The following is an 18,983-nucleotide window of genomic DNA, read 5'->3' as shown; positions in this document are numbered from 1 at the left end:
CACAAAAAGGATCTGCTAACCGAATCGAGCCTCTGAGCTTGTGCTGTATTTTACGAATATGCAGGTGACTGTACATTCAAGAAGGATGTGCATATACCAACGCTTGTCCCCACTGCCCAGGCTGTAAACACACACATTTTTTTCTTCTCTCTCTATTCCATCTTCTTCACTGCTGACTGGTATACAAATCAGGCTCCAATGGGCCCAGCTGACCCTGTCACCTAACATTCAAAGGTGTGCAAACAGAAAGCAAGAAGCCCCTTAACAGACCCCTGGCCTCTCTTCCTGGAAATTTAACACAAAAGCTCTTCTTGAAAGACACAAGCTTAGCTCTTGACAAAGCAAGGATTCATTCCCATGTGGCTGGTTCCACTGGGTTTAGCTCCTTCTATAAGCAATCCCTGGGGGCACCTGGGTGGCTTAGTCAGTTAAGTGTCTGACTTTAGCTCAGGTCACGATCTCATGGTCCATGAGTTCGAGCCCCGAGTCAGGCTCTGTGCTGACAGCTCGGAGCCTGGAGGCTCCTTTGGATTCTGTGTCTCCCTCCTTCTCTACCCCTCCCCCACTCATGCTCTGTCTCTGTCTCAAAAATAAATAAACATTAAAAAAAAATCCCTGGAGGAGGAACCCCAAATCCCAGAATAAATTTACTTACTGTTAGCACTGAATGAGTTGGTAAAATTATTTTATTTGCTCTTTTGGCCTATTAATTCCATGTTTCCAGATAGCGGAAAGTCCCTCTGCCTTTTTTTTCCCTTCTAATGGGCAAGAGCATTTTTTTTTTTTAACCCTTACATGGATGTTCTCTCCTACTATTTCAGTTGGAAGAAGAAAAATCATTAAATTCTGAAGGTGTCTGTCACCAGTGAATTCCCAGGACTATCTTTGCAGACAGAAAATGTTGGTGCTATCTGACTCACAGCCACCTGACTCACCGTCTTCTACTGTGGTTGTAGCTGCAAGTCTCCAGCAGGGTGGTCTTGTGGGGGGAGGGGCCTAGGAGGAAAGGGGGAATTGGACAAAGAGTGTTTTTCCTGGAAAGGAATGCTAAGTATTTTTAAAAAAATAGAACCTAAGAGTAAGTTTTAAAATAGCACCTAAGAGTAAATGTGGGTATTTTTACTTTTGCCTTTTTCTTATATACAAGTTTACTCATCATATTCATAGTTTCATTAAAGCACTTACCCCCGGGGCAACTTTGTTTATTTGTAAGTCTGTCCTCACCACCGTCGCAACCCCATTCATCCTCACAATTTCTATAAACAGCTAAAAACAACACCCAACTGATTTGAAAACTTACGATCATAAATCTACAGGGTGGATGTCTGCGGCAGCTTTGCTCATAATCCCCCTGAACGGAAGCGACCAAGATGCCCTTTAATAGGTAAACGGATAACCAAACTGGTATATGTGTATCACATACTACATCCATAATCCATACCATGGACTGTTATTCAGTGATGAAAAGAAATGAGCTGCGAAGCCATGAAAAGCTATGAATGAATCTGATGCATATTGCTAACTAAAAGAAGCCAGTCTGAAAAAAGCTAAATACTGTATGATTCCAATTACATGAATTCTGGAAAAGGCGAAACTGTAGTGACAGTAAAAAGATTAGTGATGGCCAGAGATGTGGGGAAAGGGGAGATGGGTTGAAAAGATGAAGTATAGGGATATTTGGGGGGAAGAGGGGTGGTAAAAACCATTTTGTATAATGCTGTAATGGCAGATATAGGACATTAATGCATTTGTCGAAACCCACAGAACTCGAGAGCACAAAGAATGAACCTTAATGTATGCAAATTAAAGAATCATTTAGAAGGCTAAGGGATCCCGGGGTGAAGTGCAGAATGTGACAAAACCATCCAGTTGTATTACAAATATATAAAACGACCTTCTTGAGAGGAGTAGGAGAAAAAGGTGCCGACCCAAGCAATTTCAGAAGCTGGTAGGGTATGTAAAACTATAGGCAAAAGAAACTGTACATTAAGAACTAGGCCCTAGCTGATCAAGCTATTTGTCACAGGGCATGAGTTAGTAATTCTGACACTGCTGGACGTATTTGCTGGGCTTCAATAGTTGAGCAAATGGATGGTGGATGGTGGGAGCCAGATTTTTTTTTACTACTGGAGAAGGAGGTTTCAGATAAGTAAGGCGAGAGGAGGAGGCCAGAATGATCCACACAGTAATGCGCTTGAGTTGGAAACATCAGTATGAATTCATTTTTAGTTAATATATACACATAAGTAGCTACGTGCAGAAATAGGTATGGATAAGAATATACACACAATATATAATAAACCATAGATTTATTTTCTCTACCAGCAGAGAGGACCTAGAAGTAATCATGTTCAAGTAGCAATAATCCAAGTCCCCAGATACTGATTGCCAATGCTATTCTCTAATAACAGAAGCTGGGGCTCCTTGGGAAAATGGTTGATTCTAGGACTGGGGCAGAAAATATACAGATGGAGCGTGGAGCATGTTGTAGTGCCAGAAAACAAGAAATGTTAAAAAAAAATCACAAAGATAGGGACACAGGAGGTACAGGTGCTAACAGAAAGAGCTCCCAGTGGCCAAAGCTGGAGCAACGTGAGCAATAAAAATACTGGGTTATAATCTGCCGTACACAGCAAAAATCCACAAGTCCGTACAACATAAATAAAGCAGTATTGTGTCATAACCTGCTGTATGCAGTAAAAATCCACGAGTCCGTACAACATAAATAAGCAGCTAAATACATACAAAAACAGAAGAGAAGAGACAAATCTCTCATGCGGAAGCTCTCCAAATAATTGATGCAAATACTCTACCCTCAAGGAAGTGGACCACAACTCCCTACTCCCCCCCACCGTGTGGGGCTGCAGGCAGAGTTCCTTCCAGAGAGTAGACAATGCAGAGGAGGGGAAAGAGCAACTTTCTAGTGGAGAAACCTGACAAACGCTGCCTCAGCCAGATGCTCAAGGTTGACAGTGATAAGTCTAGTTGATAGCATCATGTCTATCTGATATGATGTGATCAGAGTGGCACCTTACCTCTGTGGTCTTCCTTCCCAAAACACATACTCTGTCGTCGAGTCATGAGAAAAACATCACACAAACCCATATGACAGGCCTTTTTACAAGTATCTAACCCACCGTCAAGGCCATTCAAAAAAGGGAAAGTCTCAGAAACTGCTGCATCCAAGAGGAACCTAAGAAGTCAAGCCCAGTGACTGTCATGTGGTGTCCTGGACGGGATACTGGAGCAGAAGAAAGACGTCAGGTAAAAGCCAAGGCAACCTGAATAACGTAAGGGCGTTAACAAGAATGTATTAACACTGGCTGGTTAAATGCAACAAATGCACCATACTAACAGAAGATGCTAATAACAGGGGAAACGAGGTGTGGAGTGTATGAGACCTCTCTGTACTGTCTTTGCAACTGTAAACCTCAGACTTGTTGAAATAAAAAGCTTATTTAAAAAAACAAATATTTAATGCTACTTTTCTTGGCAAACAACATAGGCTGGCTTTTACACACCATATTCCTAACTGTGTAAGCCAGAGGCTTACTGTTGGCAATTTCTAGTGTATTCATTCACCAAAGGAGCACCTACTATGTGTCAAGAGATTTCTTTTGGCTCTAAAGTAAAACTCTGAAAGGATGGAAGAAAAGGAGATACTTCTTGTTTGAGGCGCAAGAAATTAACTGACAGGTCAGCCCTCTCTACATAGGCAGGCTGTTCATTTTGGTAAAGCCTGGGAAGCCATGGGCAAACGCAGCACGCAAGGTCACCAGAACACTTTTGCAAGCACCTGATTAGGCAGCTTTGACCTTGGAAGGACCAAGGGGAGAACAAATGAAAACATGCTTTGTGGAATAAAAAGGAAGAAGCAATTAAGCTCCTGTGGTTGAAACAGGGCAAGGAGGAGTCGTATGTGTCCGATGAAGAGAGGTACAGAAAGCCTTTCATTTAAGTGCAGCTATCTGAATTTGACTTTGTAGCTATTTGCAAGTGAATATACTCAGGGTATTCTGGACTCCAAAGATATGACCATCCATCATGGGAATAGCTGTAACCATGGAGGGAAAAGAAGCAGATAAAAATGAGGAGAAACAGAAAGGGAAACTGAAAGCCTAGAAGGATTTTTTTTTTGCCTTCCAAAAGACTCTATTTCCAATATGCACAATCCAAAAAGGACATAATGACACAGATAGCCTGTTAATGAGCTAGCTGCGTGTTGCCTTTTCCCCAAAGCAGGGCTTTAACTGACAGAGCTCCTGTGTGTCTAAAAAGGTACTAAGTGGGAAATATACGGCTTAATTTTTAAATACATGAACACGCTACAACCAATGGCTGCTCACGTGGACAGAGGTGATGAAGAACCCCACCCAGGCACTGCCTGGGAGGGCTCACAATCCCTGTCCCACAAAGTCAGCCTGTTTGGCCGATTATGACGATCAAAAGAACGACTTCAAATGCCAGGCTGAGCAAAATGTGGGGGCTCGCCAAACCTCAGGCAGCCAGGAAGGTCATTACCTGAAGCTTCAGTCTGAAGAGAACACTCACAGGAAACTTTTTTGCCTTCACTTCTAAGCTGGGACACTGGATCCCTGCCGTGGATGGCCTCCCTGACCCCAGGCTCGCTCCCTACCCTCTAATCCTGTCTGTGAACTGCCAAAGCCCACTCTCCCTCAAAAGCTCATTCTTCCGTTAGGCAAGGTCAAATCAGACAAGAGCCAAAGAACTCCTTTCACTAGAACTTTTCATGACTGTGCCTCTTCCTGCTTCATTAATTTTTTAATGTTTGCTTATTTTTGAGAGATAGTGAGTAGGGAGGGGCAGAGAGAGCAGGAGACAGAGAATCCCAGCTGAGCGGGGCTTGAACTCACGAACCTTGAGATCATGACCTGAGCCGAAATCAAGACTCAGACGCTTAACCAACCACACTTGACCGACTGAGCTACCCAGGGCCCCCCCCCCCCCCCCCCCCGCTTCCCTCTTTGAAAGTAAACTGTTCTGCTTGAAGTTTAAGACCTGCATAACAAGTTTTGTGCCCCTTGTTATTCTTATTTCCCACTCCCCATTCATCCTTCGCTCAGGTAGTCTAACCTCAACTGTCTCATGAACACACCTTTTGCGTCTCTACTTATGTTACGCCCCTTGTTTGGGTTACCTTCTCCTCTGTTGTCTCCATTTCTACACGCCCTGCGATGCCCCGTTCAGGACCCACAGCTTGCCTGACGTCTCTCGAATCCTCTAGTCCTCGGGGCCCTCAACTCTCAAACTGCAAATCCTCTGGAACGTTGCGTTCAGTGCTAGTTACAAACTCTCCCCCAAGGTGGTTTGCAGGCACGAGGAACTCCTATTCCCCAACTGGAAGCCCCTCTGAAATGGGAGCCATCCTTTATGGAGCCCCACATTCCCTTTCTAGTGACGGCATCGAGCAGGTGTTTAACCAAGATTTATCATTGAGTTTTATCTAGAATTTCAACAATAGAAATTACCCCACTACACTGCGTTGTCTATCACTCGTTCTACTAGACGTATCCGATTTTCACCAGCCCATCTTACAGTATCTAAACTAACATAAATGCATGCAAGTTGATGAATAGGGCAGGATCCTTGCAAAGCCAGAGCAAGAACAGCTGCTTTATTTGAACAGTTACTCTTGAAGGGCCAATTAACTTTTAAGCTGAGATGCTCTGGTTTCTGCCTTTCCATTGTCTCACTAGAACATCTCCAAGCCAGAGCTGTGACACTCAGAGCAAAATTACTTGGGATAAGAACCTTAAAAATTGCCCAAGAACAGCAGTTCTCTGTCTCCACTCATCTGGCTCCTACTGGTAATCTCGCCAGATCAGCAATTCTGCTGCTCCCAAGAATGATAGCTATCATTTCCTTAGGCTGTCGAGCCAGACTTTTCTCTCTTGGTACCTTTTGATAGGATGTTCTTCCTTTTCTATAGCATTTACGGAAAAGAAATAAATCTGAAGATGCCTTTGTTAGCAAGTAAAGTCAAATACACTTCGGGCAAAGGCAGCTCTCTATGGATCTGAGCGACAGAGTGTTAATGTAGCTCGGTCCCTGTCAGCAGACCTGTCATAAGTCATTACCTTCTCTCCTGCTTATCCACCAGGAGTGGGCCAAGGCAAGATCAAAGCAGACAGCGGCCGATCCACGTCCCAAACACCCCAAACGAGCCCTGTTTCATAGAACAGTCCAAGTGACAACTGAGATGGCCATCAGTGGGCCTACCTTGACTTAGAAAATAAGTTCAGAATCATCGTTTAAAATCCAGGGCTTATCCCTATATTGACGTCACTCTGAAGCAGCCTCGTGCTCTGACAAGTTTCATAGTACGAAGCTAAGCTGGTAAACACGTGTCACTAACTGTAATTACTTTCTCATTCAACAGTTCCTCATGACTCCTCTATCCACGTGGATAAAGCCGTCCAGCTTGCTCTTTTTAAACTGACCTCATAACCCAGATATAATAAATTCTTGAAAAGTTGCATCTAAACTAAAATGTGTTCCCAACACATTATGAGGGATGATGGATTGTTGAAGAAAACATTTGTAACTACAACTGACTTGAAGAAACACACTTTGAAATCGTTAATAATTCTCACAGGGCTGGTTGTAAAGATCTTCTACACACACACACACACACACACACACACACACGCACACGCACACACATGCACGCACACGCGCACACACACAATCATCATTTTTGATCTCTCTGGAAACATGTGTATACTTGCTCACTCTCCCTCATTTCCCTCGCTCCTTGCTTTGCACAAAGCTACTTACAGAAGTCTAGTTAAGAAGGAACTTTCTAAGAAAACCATCTCATGCAGAGATAAGACTATAAAGATATCTGTAAAAATTCAAGTTGACCATATGATGTGCCTACTGTCTGCATATAAAATCACCTCTCATTTGCTCACTTCACAGTCTTTTTCATCAATAGTTATAAGGACAAGTTCCTATCAATAAAGGCAGTACTTACAGATTAATCACAAGCATAAGCCGGTCAATTTACTGTTCCGTGACACTACTTAAAGGAAACCGTTGGGTGAGTACTTTTAGAAATTGAACAAAGCAGTTACTTTCCCACTTAATTTATTTCACTTTATGTTCCGACCTTCTAAGATATTAAAAACCTGTGAACAACATCATGGTAAAGTCCTTAGGGAACAACTGGGAATTCACTTCTGGGGCGGCTGACGAATTAAAACGACCAGGTTTGGTCATGCTGTGAAACAAATACAGCATAAAGTGTTAACAGTAGAATCTGGATGGTGAGTGTGTGGGTGTTTTCTGAATAATTTTTTTCAGCCTTTTTAGGATTTTAAAATATTCATGATAAACTGTGGAAAAAATATTGCCAGGTTCTTATGCTGGTTGTCTAATCATGTATACCACACTGTCGGTAAAAACAAGTAAAGCTTTTCATTTCCCAGGAAACAGTTTTCATGCCTGTAGGTGTCTTTTTAGCACCATTCCCTTTAATGTTAATGGGTTTCTCTGAATGGAGGATCAGGTGGGTGTGTGGACCAATAATATCAAGACCCAACAATCCAGTATGTAGAGCAGTTCACAGAGCCCTGTTGAATACATGAGCCCATAAGGACTTCTCACCGTAGTCTTAGGAGGTAGCTTGAGTATCAGTCCCCTTTGACAGATGAGGGAAGGGATGGGTGTCAGGGGAGACAAGTGGCTTGGGCTTGTCTAAGGTCACTGAGCTGACAAGACTAGATCCACATTTCAGGTGTTTTTCCCATAAGACATAACATTTACATGAGTTATTTTCCCAAAAGGCTATGAAGCATCGCAACAAAATTTCACAAAAATAAAGTATATTAAATCAGTAAACAGAATACTACCAAAAAAAAAAAAAAAACCAAAAAAAAAAAAAAACAACACAGGAAGACAATTTGAAGACACAAATGAACGTTATAAGATCCCTTAAGTCCCCATTGGTAACGAAAGATTTAATTTGCTCAGCTGTCTCAGAAGTGAACAGGTTGAGTGCTGAAAGCCCCAGTGACGACATAAACAACCAAAGACAAGAATAAAGGCATCTTCTACTCCATCGTCCTGGATAAAGCCTGATGCAACCACTAGTGGGTGATTTATCCGAGGCCCCCACTTGTCATAAAGAGACCAAACAATATTGCTAGTGAATAAAATAATAAGAGTAAAACTCAAGGAAAATCCCAACTTCAAACGGCGGTAAATTTGTATTTCTTTTGGTAAAGTGGGGCCATGAGCACCATCTCTCAGAATGTCCAGGGGGTGAAAATCAACTGATCGGCTCTCTTTTCAACTTTACGATTTTCATGATGACTTCCAACAGACCTTAAATGGGACTAATCTATTTACGCTGATAAAAGCTGAATGTATTGTGGACCACAGAGTCGAACGGCAACAATTGCCAGCGATGCAAATACCACTCAAAAGCAACATCGCTCGTATTCACACAGTGTGATATGATGAAGATATTGCTTCTGGCTACACTTCGTTGGGAAACCAGCAAGACGTTACTGGCAGCACCCTGGCTTTGGGCGTCAGTGTAATTATCTCTAGCAAATCATTATACACAGTAAGGCAGCAAACTGTGTCTATCAACCTTCAATGAAACCTACTAAGAGTTCCGGCAATCACTCAGCCGACCACAAACTTTCATTTGGAACCCTGTTGACACCAGAATCGAGACGGTCCTGACCCTAGTGCCTGAATGGCAACGCTTCTATACTGCTTCCTGTCAGAAGGTTTTCAAGGAAAATAGAGCAAATTAAATATACTGAGTTCGCTATAACTTTCTTCCAATTATCAGTGATAGTAGGGGAACGCTGTTCAACCCCACACACAACCTCGGAATGTGATCTTACTTGAAAATAGGGTCTTTGCAGATATAATTATGGTAAGGACTGAGATGAGATCAGGTTGGCTTAGGGTAGGCCCTAAATCTTTTTTTTAACATTTTTTTTTAATTTATTTTTGAGACAGAGAGAGACAGAGCATGAACAGGGGAGGCGCAGAGAGAGAGGGAGACACAGAATCGGAAGCAGGCTCCAGGCTCCGAGCCATCAGCCCAGAGCCCGACGCGGGGCTCGAACTCCCGGACCGCGAGATCGTGACCTGAGCTGAAGCCGGCCGCTTAACCGACTGAGCCACCCAGGCGCCCGGGTAGGCCCTAAATCTAATGAGACTGTCCTTCTAAGAGCCACAAAAGGACACACGGAGGAGACACAGGGAAAGAAGTCCATGTCAAGATGGAGGCAGAGATCGCAATTATGCTGCCTGAAGCCAAGAAACCCTAGGACCACCAGAGGCAAGGGCCGGGGGAGTCCTCCTCTAGAACCTTTGGAGGGAATACGGTCCCTGGCCCCCAGAAGTGTGACTAAATACGTTTCTGTTGTTTTAAGCCACTCAGGTTTGTGGTAATTTGTTATGGTAGCCCTAGGAAACAGATGCACTAATTTGATGGTCATCAACACCGAGTGTTGCTTCTGCTCCTGATAAACAATCAGCGGAGAAACTCCAGGAATAAAGAGAAAGGGGTCAAATAGTATCATCTCGTGCTGTCACACTAGGGTAGGGGGAGGCAGGAAACAGAGAGTACTAGGTGGATGCTGGAGTCCAAAAGACCGTTGCAGGTGAATACAACTTAGTGAGGAGAAGAGATGTGGAGTGAAATCTAGACAGGAGTCAGCAGAAGTCTCGCCTATAGAGGCAAGAGTGAGGGAGTAGGCAGGTGACACATGTCAGGGCAGTCAATGCTGAAACTCACACATATGTGACACGGGGACAGAAGGAGATGTGTTTTACAACCATTACTCCACCTAATCATTAGAAATAATTCCTGTGTTCCTATGAGGCCTATTTCACTATTCTGGCTTTCTGCAGAAGGAAAGATACGTACAGAGAAGTTACTAATTTGGTCCCAGCCACAAAGTTATCAGCTGAAATTGCTGGGCTGTAAATCCGTTTGTATCTGATTCCAAGGCTTATGTACCAAGCTTGGTTCAAAGTAGCAAAGAGTGCCTTCCCTCATAAGCCTGACTGAATTGAAGAACGTCTCAACTATAATTTTTAATACACTCCTTCTCAGGGCAATAACTGAGTCTATGGAAGATCCAGACAAGTGGCCCTAGTTCTGGCTGCATGTCGGGATCATCTGAGCATCTTAGAAAACACTGGCCCCACTCCTGATCAACTGAATTGAATCTCTGGGATGGGATCTGGGCAGTGATGTTTGCAGAAAGCTCCAGGGTGATTCTTTTTTTTTTTTTTTTTAATGTTTATTTTTTGAGATAGACACAGAGAGGGGGAAGGGGCAGAGAGAGAGGGGGACAGAGGATCTGAACTGCACTCTTAAGTGCTGACAGCAGAGAACCCGATGTAGGGCTCGAACTCATAAACCGTGAGATTGACAACCTAACCCAAAGTCCATTGCTCAACTGACTGAGCCCCCAGGCTCCCCTCCTGGGTGACTCTAATGGGTACTGCTGCTGAGAACTGCTGTTCTACACCCCACAGGTAAGGGTGGGAGGTGCAGCCGGCCAAGGAAGAGAAGGGTGTGGTGTCAGCAGGCAATCTAGCCACGTCACGTCTCAGAACAACTCTGACAAATACCGGGGCGGTGAGGAGCATGAAAATACGCTCTAAATGTTTCAAGAATGCCTCCATTCTTTCTTGCACAGCTTCTGCTCTTTTCCTCCAGTGATGTGGGAATGAGAGCCTAAGCATTAGGAAAGCTGCTTCTTCCTCTCATTCCCCGACATGAGCCAGAAAACGGAGGCTCGTCCTGTGTTTGCAAAGTACTTTGCAAAATTCAGCAATGTGCTAGACTAGGAAGCAGCTTCTGCTGCCACTGCAAATATTGTTTTTACAATTTCTGGGCCTGTATGAAACGAAGCCGGATAGTTGTGTTTTTTTGTTTTTAAAGTGATGACTGCTGTTCGCTGCAGTGCTGAGAGCCCGAAGCGTTAGATCCCATTTCCTGACCTCCAGCTGGGCATGGTGGTGTGATATATCGCAATACTTCTAAAACTTCAGTCTCTGTCAACATTACCAGGGGGGCTGGTGAGAACAAGATTCCTGTAGGAACTTGGCATTTCTTTCTTTTCTTTTTTTTTTTTTAAACGTTTATTTATTATTGAGAGACAGAGAGACGCAGAGCATGAGCAGGGGAGGGGTAGAGAGAGGGAGAGACATAGAATCTGAAGTAGGCTCCAGGCTCTGAGCGGTCAGCCCAGAGCCTGACGCGGGGCTCGAACTCACGGACCGCGAGATCATGACCTGAGCCGAAGTCGGTCGCTTAACCAACTGAGCCACCCAGGCGCCCCGGAACTTGGCATTTCTCACCAGCTCACGTGATGCCGACGCTGGTGGTCCAGGGACCACACTTTGTGTTGCCCTGGTACAAAGCGGTGCTTCCCAAACTCTAAACGTGCATGCAGATCACATCTAATACTGTATAAACGCATATCAGACTCAGAGGGCTGATGTTCTTTTCCACAGATCACTCTCTAAGTAGCAAGGGTTTATAGCATATTCCACGGGGGGTGGGGGAGAATGTTTACTTGTACCTGTGTTCACAGGCTTAGATGCCCATTCATCAGTTTACCAGGTAAAAAGATAAAAACCCTGAGCATTAGCCTCCTAACTCCACCCCCCCCCCCCCCTTTTTGTTTTTTGGGTTTTTTTGTTGGAGACAGTAAAGAAGAAAGAAATTTAAAAACATCCCCAAATCAATGATAAAGTGGAAGCGGAGTGGGTATTTCCTCGTGTCTAAGGAAGGAAAACTTTGTAGACGCCTACAGATGTATAAGATAATGAAAGAATATCCACTTCAATGGACTGTTTCCATTAGCTCCATGCCCAGAATGCCAGAATGCTCATTTCTCTGGCTTAGGAGAAATGAGGAATTGCTCCTGAGAGATTTCCTTCATTCGAATCAGCATGCTTTGCCTTGCAACAAGTGGAAGCCATTTTGAAAAAACAAACAAACAAACAAACAAGGATGGCAAGAGAGGAAGCAGACAATCAGACCACGAGGTATATTCAAATCCTGCGTTCATGTGGATAGCATCAGAGGAATAAGAATTGCAACATTTTAATTTAAGCATTGTCAACAATCTTAAACCCATGACCACGAATCTTGGGGAGAAAACACGCACACATCTGCCTTCGTCCTGAGTAAGGCATCATTAATTCATTCACTTGCAATCACGCAACCACTCATCCATTTATTAAATATGGAGTACCTCCTCTAGAGTAGACACCGTTCTAGGAGCTGAGGATGTAGGAGAGAACCCCCTGTGAGAAATACTTAAGTTACTCCATCTATTGGAAAGCGCCTTGGGCACCAAGGTGAGAGACGATTGGTTCCGTGCTTTTACTTCTTACTCTCTTAAAGGAGTAAGAAATTTAGGGCAGTGGGTCCCTAACTATGGTGAGAGCACAGCCCGGCCCCCACAATCTGTTGTAGATTGATACCTTTATAAAATACAACAGATATCGATTAATAATTTTTTTTAACCACAAAGATATACAAAACACAAATCCCAATCGTTTTTGTTATTAGTTTCGACAGGCAATGGCAAATTCCTTTAAAAGGAGTGGGAGGGGGGTGTCTAAATGCTTCCTCTCCAGTTCTGTAGTCTCACTGCAGACTGGTAACGAATAGCTTGCAGACAAGCATACTCCTCAGGCTACGTTCTGAGTAGAACTCATTTGGACACCGGACTCCAGGGTCAGTTGCCTGGGTTTGAATTATAGTTCTAGTACTTGCTAGCTATGTGACCGTGGGCAAGTTATTTAATTTCACTATGTCTGTTTCCTCCCCGTAATAAAAACACCACCCTGGCAAAGCTGTTGCCAATTCATGTAAGACACAAGCCAATACATACAAACCATCAGAATAGTGTCCGGCTCGTGGTTAATGCTATTGAAAGTGTCAGCTGCTCTCATTACTACTATCTACTATTATGAATGCAACTGTTACTGTTATTACTACCAGTACTTTGCTGCTGTATAATTTGGGCCAATACTTGCACAGCTGTGTGTTTCCTTGCACACCTAGAAGATGGTGTCTGTCAACTCCTCCTTCCTATTTCCTTCCCTTCTGTGAATTCTGTGCCTTGACAGTGAAATTATGGATTCAAAAAGCAGGTCATCACCCATGGAAATGCCCCCTCGTAACAGACTGTCTACACTGCCCAGATGCCATTTCAGAGCAGTAGGGACACAGGTCCTGGGGTTCTGGGCATGTTTGTTCATCAAACAAATGAAATCAGTCCTGACACAGCTGTCCTTCCACACCGCCCTTGGGGAATTGGGCTGGGCCACTGCTGTGGAACACTGGGAGCGGCCTCAGGGCACAGGTGCAGTCCTTTTCTTGTGGGAAACCAAAGGACAGTCAAGCAGAGGGAGTGACTATAAAGGACATTTTTAAACTGCGAGTAATTGACTACTTAACCCACCCGCATCTTGTACGCCTATGTGTATTTCTCCAAGCTCCCTTCTTAACGGTTGTTTTGGATTCTCAGCAAAAATGTTTGAGAATTATTTATTTTGCTTCAGATTAGTCACTTACAATTAGCTGGGAATGAAAATGTCAAGGTGACACAGAAACACATTTAAGGAACACTGAAACTTGACCATGGAAACTTACGTCCGAAAGCAATTTACAATGATTATAAAAGCGAGAGGATGTCTTAAGATGGGAAAGGAAAATAACCATCTCATTTACTTTTTCAATCTCATTACTCTGAGAATATTAAACAAATTTATTGATATGGCCTCACTAATTTGGATTCTTAGAAAATAAAATTTTTATGAAGAAAAGAAAGGGCAACAAAATAATTAAATAAGAGAGCAGGTGTTTGGGGCTCTGACAACAAATTTGGAGATTAATTAGTTGAATGACCTTAGTTTAAAGATTTACTCACATAAATAGAATTCTATCTGGACTCGGGTGAAGGCGGAGTTCTCATCTTGCCTCAGAATGGAGTAATCGATTTAAAAAACAAGAGCCACACTAACACTATGGCTGGTGACAGGGTTGGGCGTGATTTAATAAGACAGCGGTAGACTCCCCGAGATGTCATTGAGCCGCAAAGTGTGGCCCTGACATGGCCCAGCCTGTAGTCAACCAGTTACGAGTTTTAATGTGTTTCTGCTACTCAAGCTGAAAATTATTATGTACAATAAGCCAGCCTCTTTAGTACACAAATTCTCTCTGTAGTACGTTGTTGCCTTTGTGTTCTTTTAAATTCAGTACACCAAAGCATATTAAAATTGCTCTGTGCTGTACAGACTGACGTTGCAGGGACATAAATACTGGATGCTTTTCTGAAGGAGAGGAAGCTCATGATATGGTCAGCCAGAAGCTAGAGAAAGACAAGGTTTTGTCACTCTCTGTCTCTCGTCTTCCCACTCTGACTCTGCAATTATTTCTGACTCTCCAAACTTATCCAACTGTGTCTATCCATCCATCCATCTATCCGTGCATGTATGCACTTGTTCCATAAATTATGTATCGAGCCCCTCTGGCTGCCTGGTCCCGTACTATGCTTTTGGAACTTATGTTCTATTAGGAAAAGACAAAATAAACAAGTTGGAAAATCAATGAACTGATAATTATGGTAGTTGTGTGAAGATGAAAAAAAAAATCAAAGTGTTAAAACAGTGACTAACTGAGGAGATCTATTCAGGATCTTGAGAAAAAAAGAGAACTCCAGGCAGATGGTCGAATGAAGAAACACTGATGAAGAGATGAATTACCGAGATATGGGCAGTGCTGAAAGAAGAAAGGAGGGCTGGTGAGGCACCCAGAGTCTAATAGCAGAAAGTTTGTCATTAAGGGACAAAGAGAAGAAATGGTGTTACCAGAGCCCAGTGAGAGCTGCAGCTATGGAATGGGTGTCACCTGACAGGACCCCTGGATATGAGGGATGCACCCGTGGCCGGAACAATGATCCAAAGTGGAGAGGAAGGAAGTAAGAAACAACCTTAATCTCTCTCTTCTTTTTCTTCTTCCAATCTGCTGCTAGTGCCTCCTATTGGCCAAACCAGATCTTAAGTCACCTGGGAAGAGAGCTTTGGTGATAAGAGTCCATGGAGTTCAGTTTCAGTGTTGGAACGGATTGGGGTGTCAGAGGGAGGGAAGAATGTAAAATAACCAGGGAAGGGGACCTACTCTGGTAGGACAGTCAGGAAGAGCTGCCCCGCGGAGGTAACATCTGAACTGAGACTCTGAGAGAACAAGGTCCCAGCCATGCAAGAGCCAGCGGAAGAGTAATCCAGTAGGGGCAGAAGTGAGCACATGCCTTTGCCATTGTCCCTTCTCTGCTTCCACACTTAGTAGAGATCCCTCACAAGGAATGTATCTGACACAGACCCAGATGATCTGAATGTACCCTTTCGTAGGTGTGATGCTATTACTCAAGTTCTGGGAGAAGCAAATGCCTCTATTCTATTTTCTCAATACCACCAACGAGTTTTCTCATGGAAAAGAATGCTCATGGTGGCGCCTGGGTGGCTTAGTTAGCTAAGCGCCTGACTCCTGATTTCGGCTCAGGTCAAGATCTCATGGTTTGGGAGTCCAAGCCCTGCACTGGGCTCTGCGCTGACAACGTGGAGTCTGCTTGGGCTTCTCTGTCTCCTGTCTCTCTCTCTTTCTCTCTGACCCTACCCTGCTCTCTCTTTCTCTCTCTCTCTCTCAAAAATAAATAAATAAACATTAAAAAAAGAATGCTCATAACTCGAACATTTGCCTACGAAAAGTCCAGGATTTCTATTAATTCTGATGTGCAAAGAAGGAAAAACCAAGGAACACATATATAAAGGCAGGTAAGGGCGAGCAACTGTAGCAGCTATAACTCCTTTCCATTTATACAAGTTTTCTTTGAAAGAACTCAAGCCTTCCACACTCTGAGATATCCTTGTTTTGTGCAACTTATTAAAAAATATGCCATCGTGCCCATCATTCTCTCAAATAAAGAAACACTATAAAAATACAATAACCATGTAATAATAGTTAATGTACATATATGAGTTAAACTCATACTAATACTCTTTTGGTTTTATATTTACCTTCAAGTCACTGGCTACAATGGATATACGCCGGAAGCCTATAAATCCAAATACTGACAAATTATTTTCTGTTGCCTAGAAACCATTTCTTTATATAGTCTATGTAAAATTTCCGGTATTAACAGGATCATGTGAATTAAATGATCTGCCTTTTAAAAGTCAGTTTGCTGGTGGGTTCAAATTCACTGTGAGCTAGCCAAGCTCACAGTAGGTCTGCCCTGAAATGGCACACAGGGTTTCCTGTTGGTGGTTGAGGTTAGGCATGGTAATTTCCTCTCCTTAAGTCCTGCATACTCCTGACACATTCGCCAGTGGAAAAAGAATTCCTCTCAAGGACAAGTTCCAGGAAAATAATGAGGAACTGCTTGCATATTAATGAGATTCACCACCTTCCATATTCAAAGCCAGCCACTTTTTTCTTATATAAGATCTTAAGGAATTTCCATTATCTCCCCATTCGTTCTAAATTCCCCTAGTGCCTGTCTAATTTATTTCCTCTTATTTTGTCTCTGATGAATATGGAAACAGATGGTAATTCTTCTTCTTTTTGTAATTTGTGTCTCCTGCCAATTCCATGAAAACTACTGATAAAAACAGTGAGTATATTATCACCTGTAGGAGAGGCCGTTGTACCCCCATCACCTTCATGGTGTCCGCATTAGCTAGGATCTTCAAGGGGTCAGATGTTTTAGTGACTCCTTCAATCTCCTTGTTGATCTCTGCCAGGACCTGATTCAGGAAGATGTTTTTGATGTACACAGTGAGAAAGTCTCGAAGAGGACACTGTTTGGCTGGGCCGAGTCCCAGGGCATGCTCGATCTCTTGAATAAATCTGGAAGACAACAGAAGAAAATGGTCGTTAAATATATCAGAAAAATAGTTCTAGAAATATCATAAAACACATATGGGTATTTCTAGGCTTTGGCATGTCTTTCTATGGAGAGGTGAGGGGGAATTCCCAGAATTCTTAACAAGAACACGTCATTACTTTGTTATTTGTCTCTATAAGAGTTCTTTTTATTTTTCTAAGTTATTATTTCACTAATTGAATAGAAATAGGACAAAATAGAACACATGACTGCTAAACTGAAAGGGGAAAAAAGGGGTAACACCAAAACCCATTTGTATTATTTCAAGAAGGAAATAAGAATACAAAAAGCAAAGGCAGGCATGATGAACAGAAAATTACAGTGCAAATTTAAAAGCACATCCCCAAATACTCCGTATTTCTCACAGAGATCTTTATATGTGTAGATAGAAATGTGTTTGTTTTTTTTTTAAGGGAGATTTGCATTTCCCTGATGATTAGTGATGTTGAGCATCTTTTCATGTGTCTGTTGGTTATCTGCATGTGTTCTTTAGAGACATGTCTATTCAGGTCATCTGCCCATTTAATAGGATTATTTGGTGGTGTTTTTTGTTTTTGTTTTTGTTTTTTTGGTGCTGAGTTACATAAGTTCTTAATATATTTTGGATACTAACCCTTTATCAGATATGTCATGTGCAAATATCTTCTCCCATGCAGTAGATTGTCTTTTTGTTTTCCTGATGGTTTCCTTTGTTGTGCAAAAGCTTTTTATTTTGATATGATCCCAATAGTCTATTTTTGCTTTTGTTTACCTTGCCTCAGGAGGCATATCTAGAAATTATGGCTATTGCTGATGTCAGAGGAATTACTGTCTGTGTTCTCTTTTAGGGTTTTTATGGTTTTGGGTCTCACATTTAGGTCTTTAATCTATTTTGAATTTATTTTTGTGTATGGTATTAGAAAGTAGTCCAATTTCATTCTTTTACATGAAGCCACAATGAGATATCACCTTACACCTGTCAGAATGGCTAAAATCAAGAAGAAAAGAAACAACAAGTATTGGTGAGGATGTGGAGAAAGAGGAACCCTTGTGCAATGCTGGTGGGAATGTAAATTGTACAGCCACTCTGGAAAACAGTAAGAAATTTCCTCACAAAATTAAAAAAAAAACAAACCAACCATATGATCTAATAATCCCCCTACAGGATAATTACCCAGGGAAAATGAAAGCACGAACTCAAAAAGATACATGCACCCCTATGTTTACTGCAGCATTATTTACAATAGCCAAGACATGGAAGCAACCTAAGTGTCCATCAATAGATGAATGGATAAAGAAAATGTGAGATGTATGTTTGTATATGTATATGTTATAAATATACACACACATACATCTACATATATATATGTATATATATATATACATACATATATATATGTATATATATACATACATATATATATATATATATATATATATATATATATATGACCATATATATACCATACACACACACACACACACACACACACACACACACACACGCACACTGGGATATTACACAGCCATTAAAAAAGGATGAGATTGTGCCATTTTGAGACAACATGCATGGACCCATTACATTAAGTAAAATAAGTCAGACTGAGAAAGACAAATACCATATGATCCACTTGTAAATGGAATCTAAAAAAGATGAATAAACAAACAAAAAGCAGAATCCACACTATAAATACAGAGAACAAATTGATGGTTGCTGGGAGTGGGATGGGGGAGACTGGGCAAAATAAGGGAAGGGCAAGGAGATACAGTCCTCTGGGTATGGTATGAGTAAGTCACAGGATTAAAAAGCAGAGCATAAGGAATATAGTCAGTGATATCACCATAGTGATGTAATAGGACAGGTGGAAGCTGTATTCATGGTGAACACCACATAATGTACAAACTTGTCAAAATCATTAAGTTGTACACCTGAAACTAATGTAACATTGTGTGTTAACACTCAAAAAAAAAGGTGGGGGGAGGGAGGGAGAATGAATGGTATTCTTTTACTTCATGACGGTATGTAAGTTGGGAGGTTAT

The 18,983-nt window shown here is 42.2% G+C and overlaps 1 protein-coding gene and 1 long non-coding RNA gene across 2 annotated transcripts in view; one reads left to right on the top strand and one right to left on the bottom strand.

Annotated features, from left to right (window-relative positions):
* Positions 1-18,983, bottom strand: part of EXOC4 (exocyst complex component 4) — a 754,543-nt gene that overhangs the window by 197,961 nt on the left and 537,599 nt on the right. Inside the window, exon 11 of the mRNA XM_030308464.1 lies at positions 16,708-16,927. Within this exon, the coding sequence (XP_030164324.1) occupies positions 16,708-16,927 (220 nt within the window). The remainder of the gene's footprint in view (positions 1-16,707; positions 16,928-18,983) is intronic.
* Positions 12,818-18,193, top strand: LOC115509205. Its single transcript, XR_003967256.1, has 3 exons — positions 12,818-12,829; positions 14,086-14,087; positions 18,109-18,193. It is a non-coding gene; the product is annotated as an uncharacterized LOC115509205 (long non-coding RNA).

The sequence above is a fragment of the Lynx canadensis genome, chromosome A2 (assembly GCF_007474595.2).
Source record: "Lynx canadensis isolate LIC74 chromosome A2, mLynCan4.pri.v2, whole genome shotgun sequence".
Classification (NCBI taxonomy): domain Eukaryota; kingdom Metazoa; phylum Chordata; class Mammalia; order Carnivora; family Felidae; genus Lynx; species Lynx canadensis.
The sequence above is the reverse complement of the archived record's forward strand: the minus strand, read 5'-3'. Positions and strand labels throughout refer to the sequence as shown.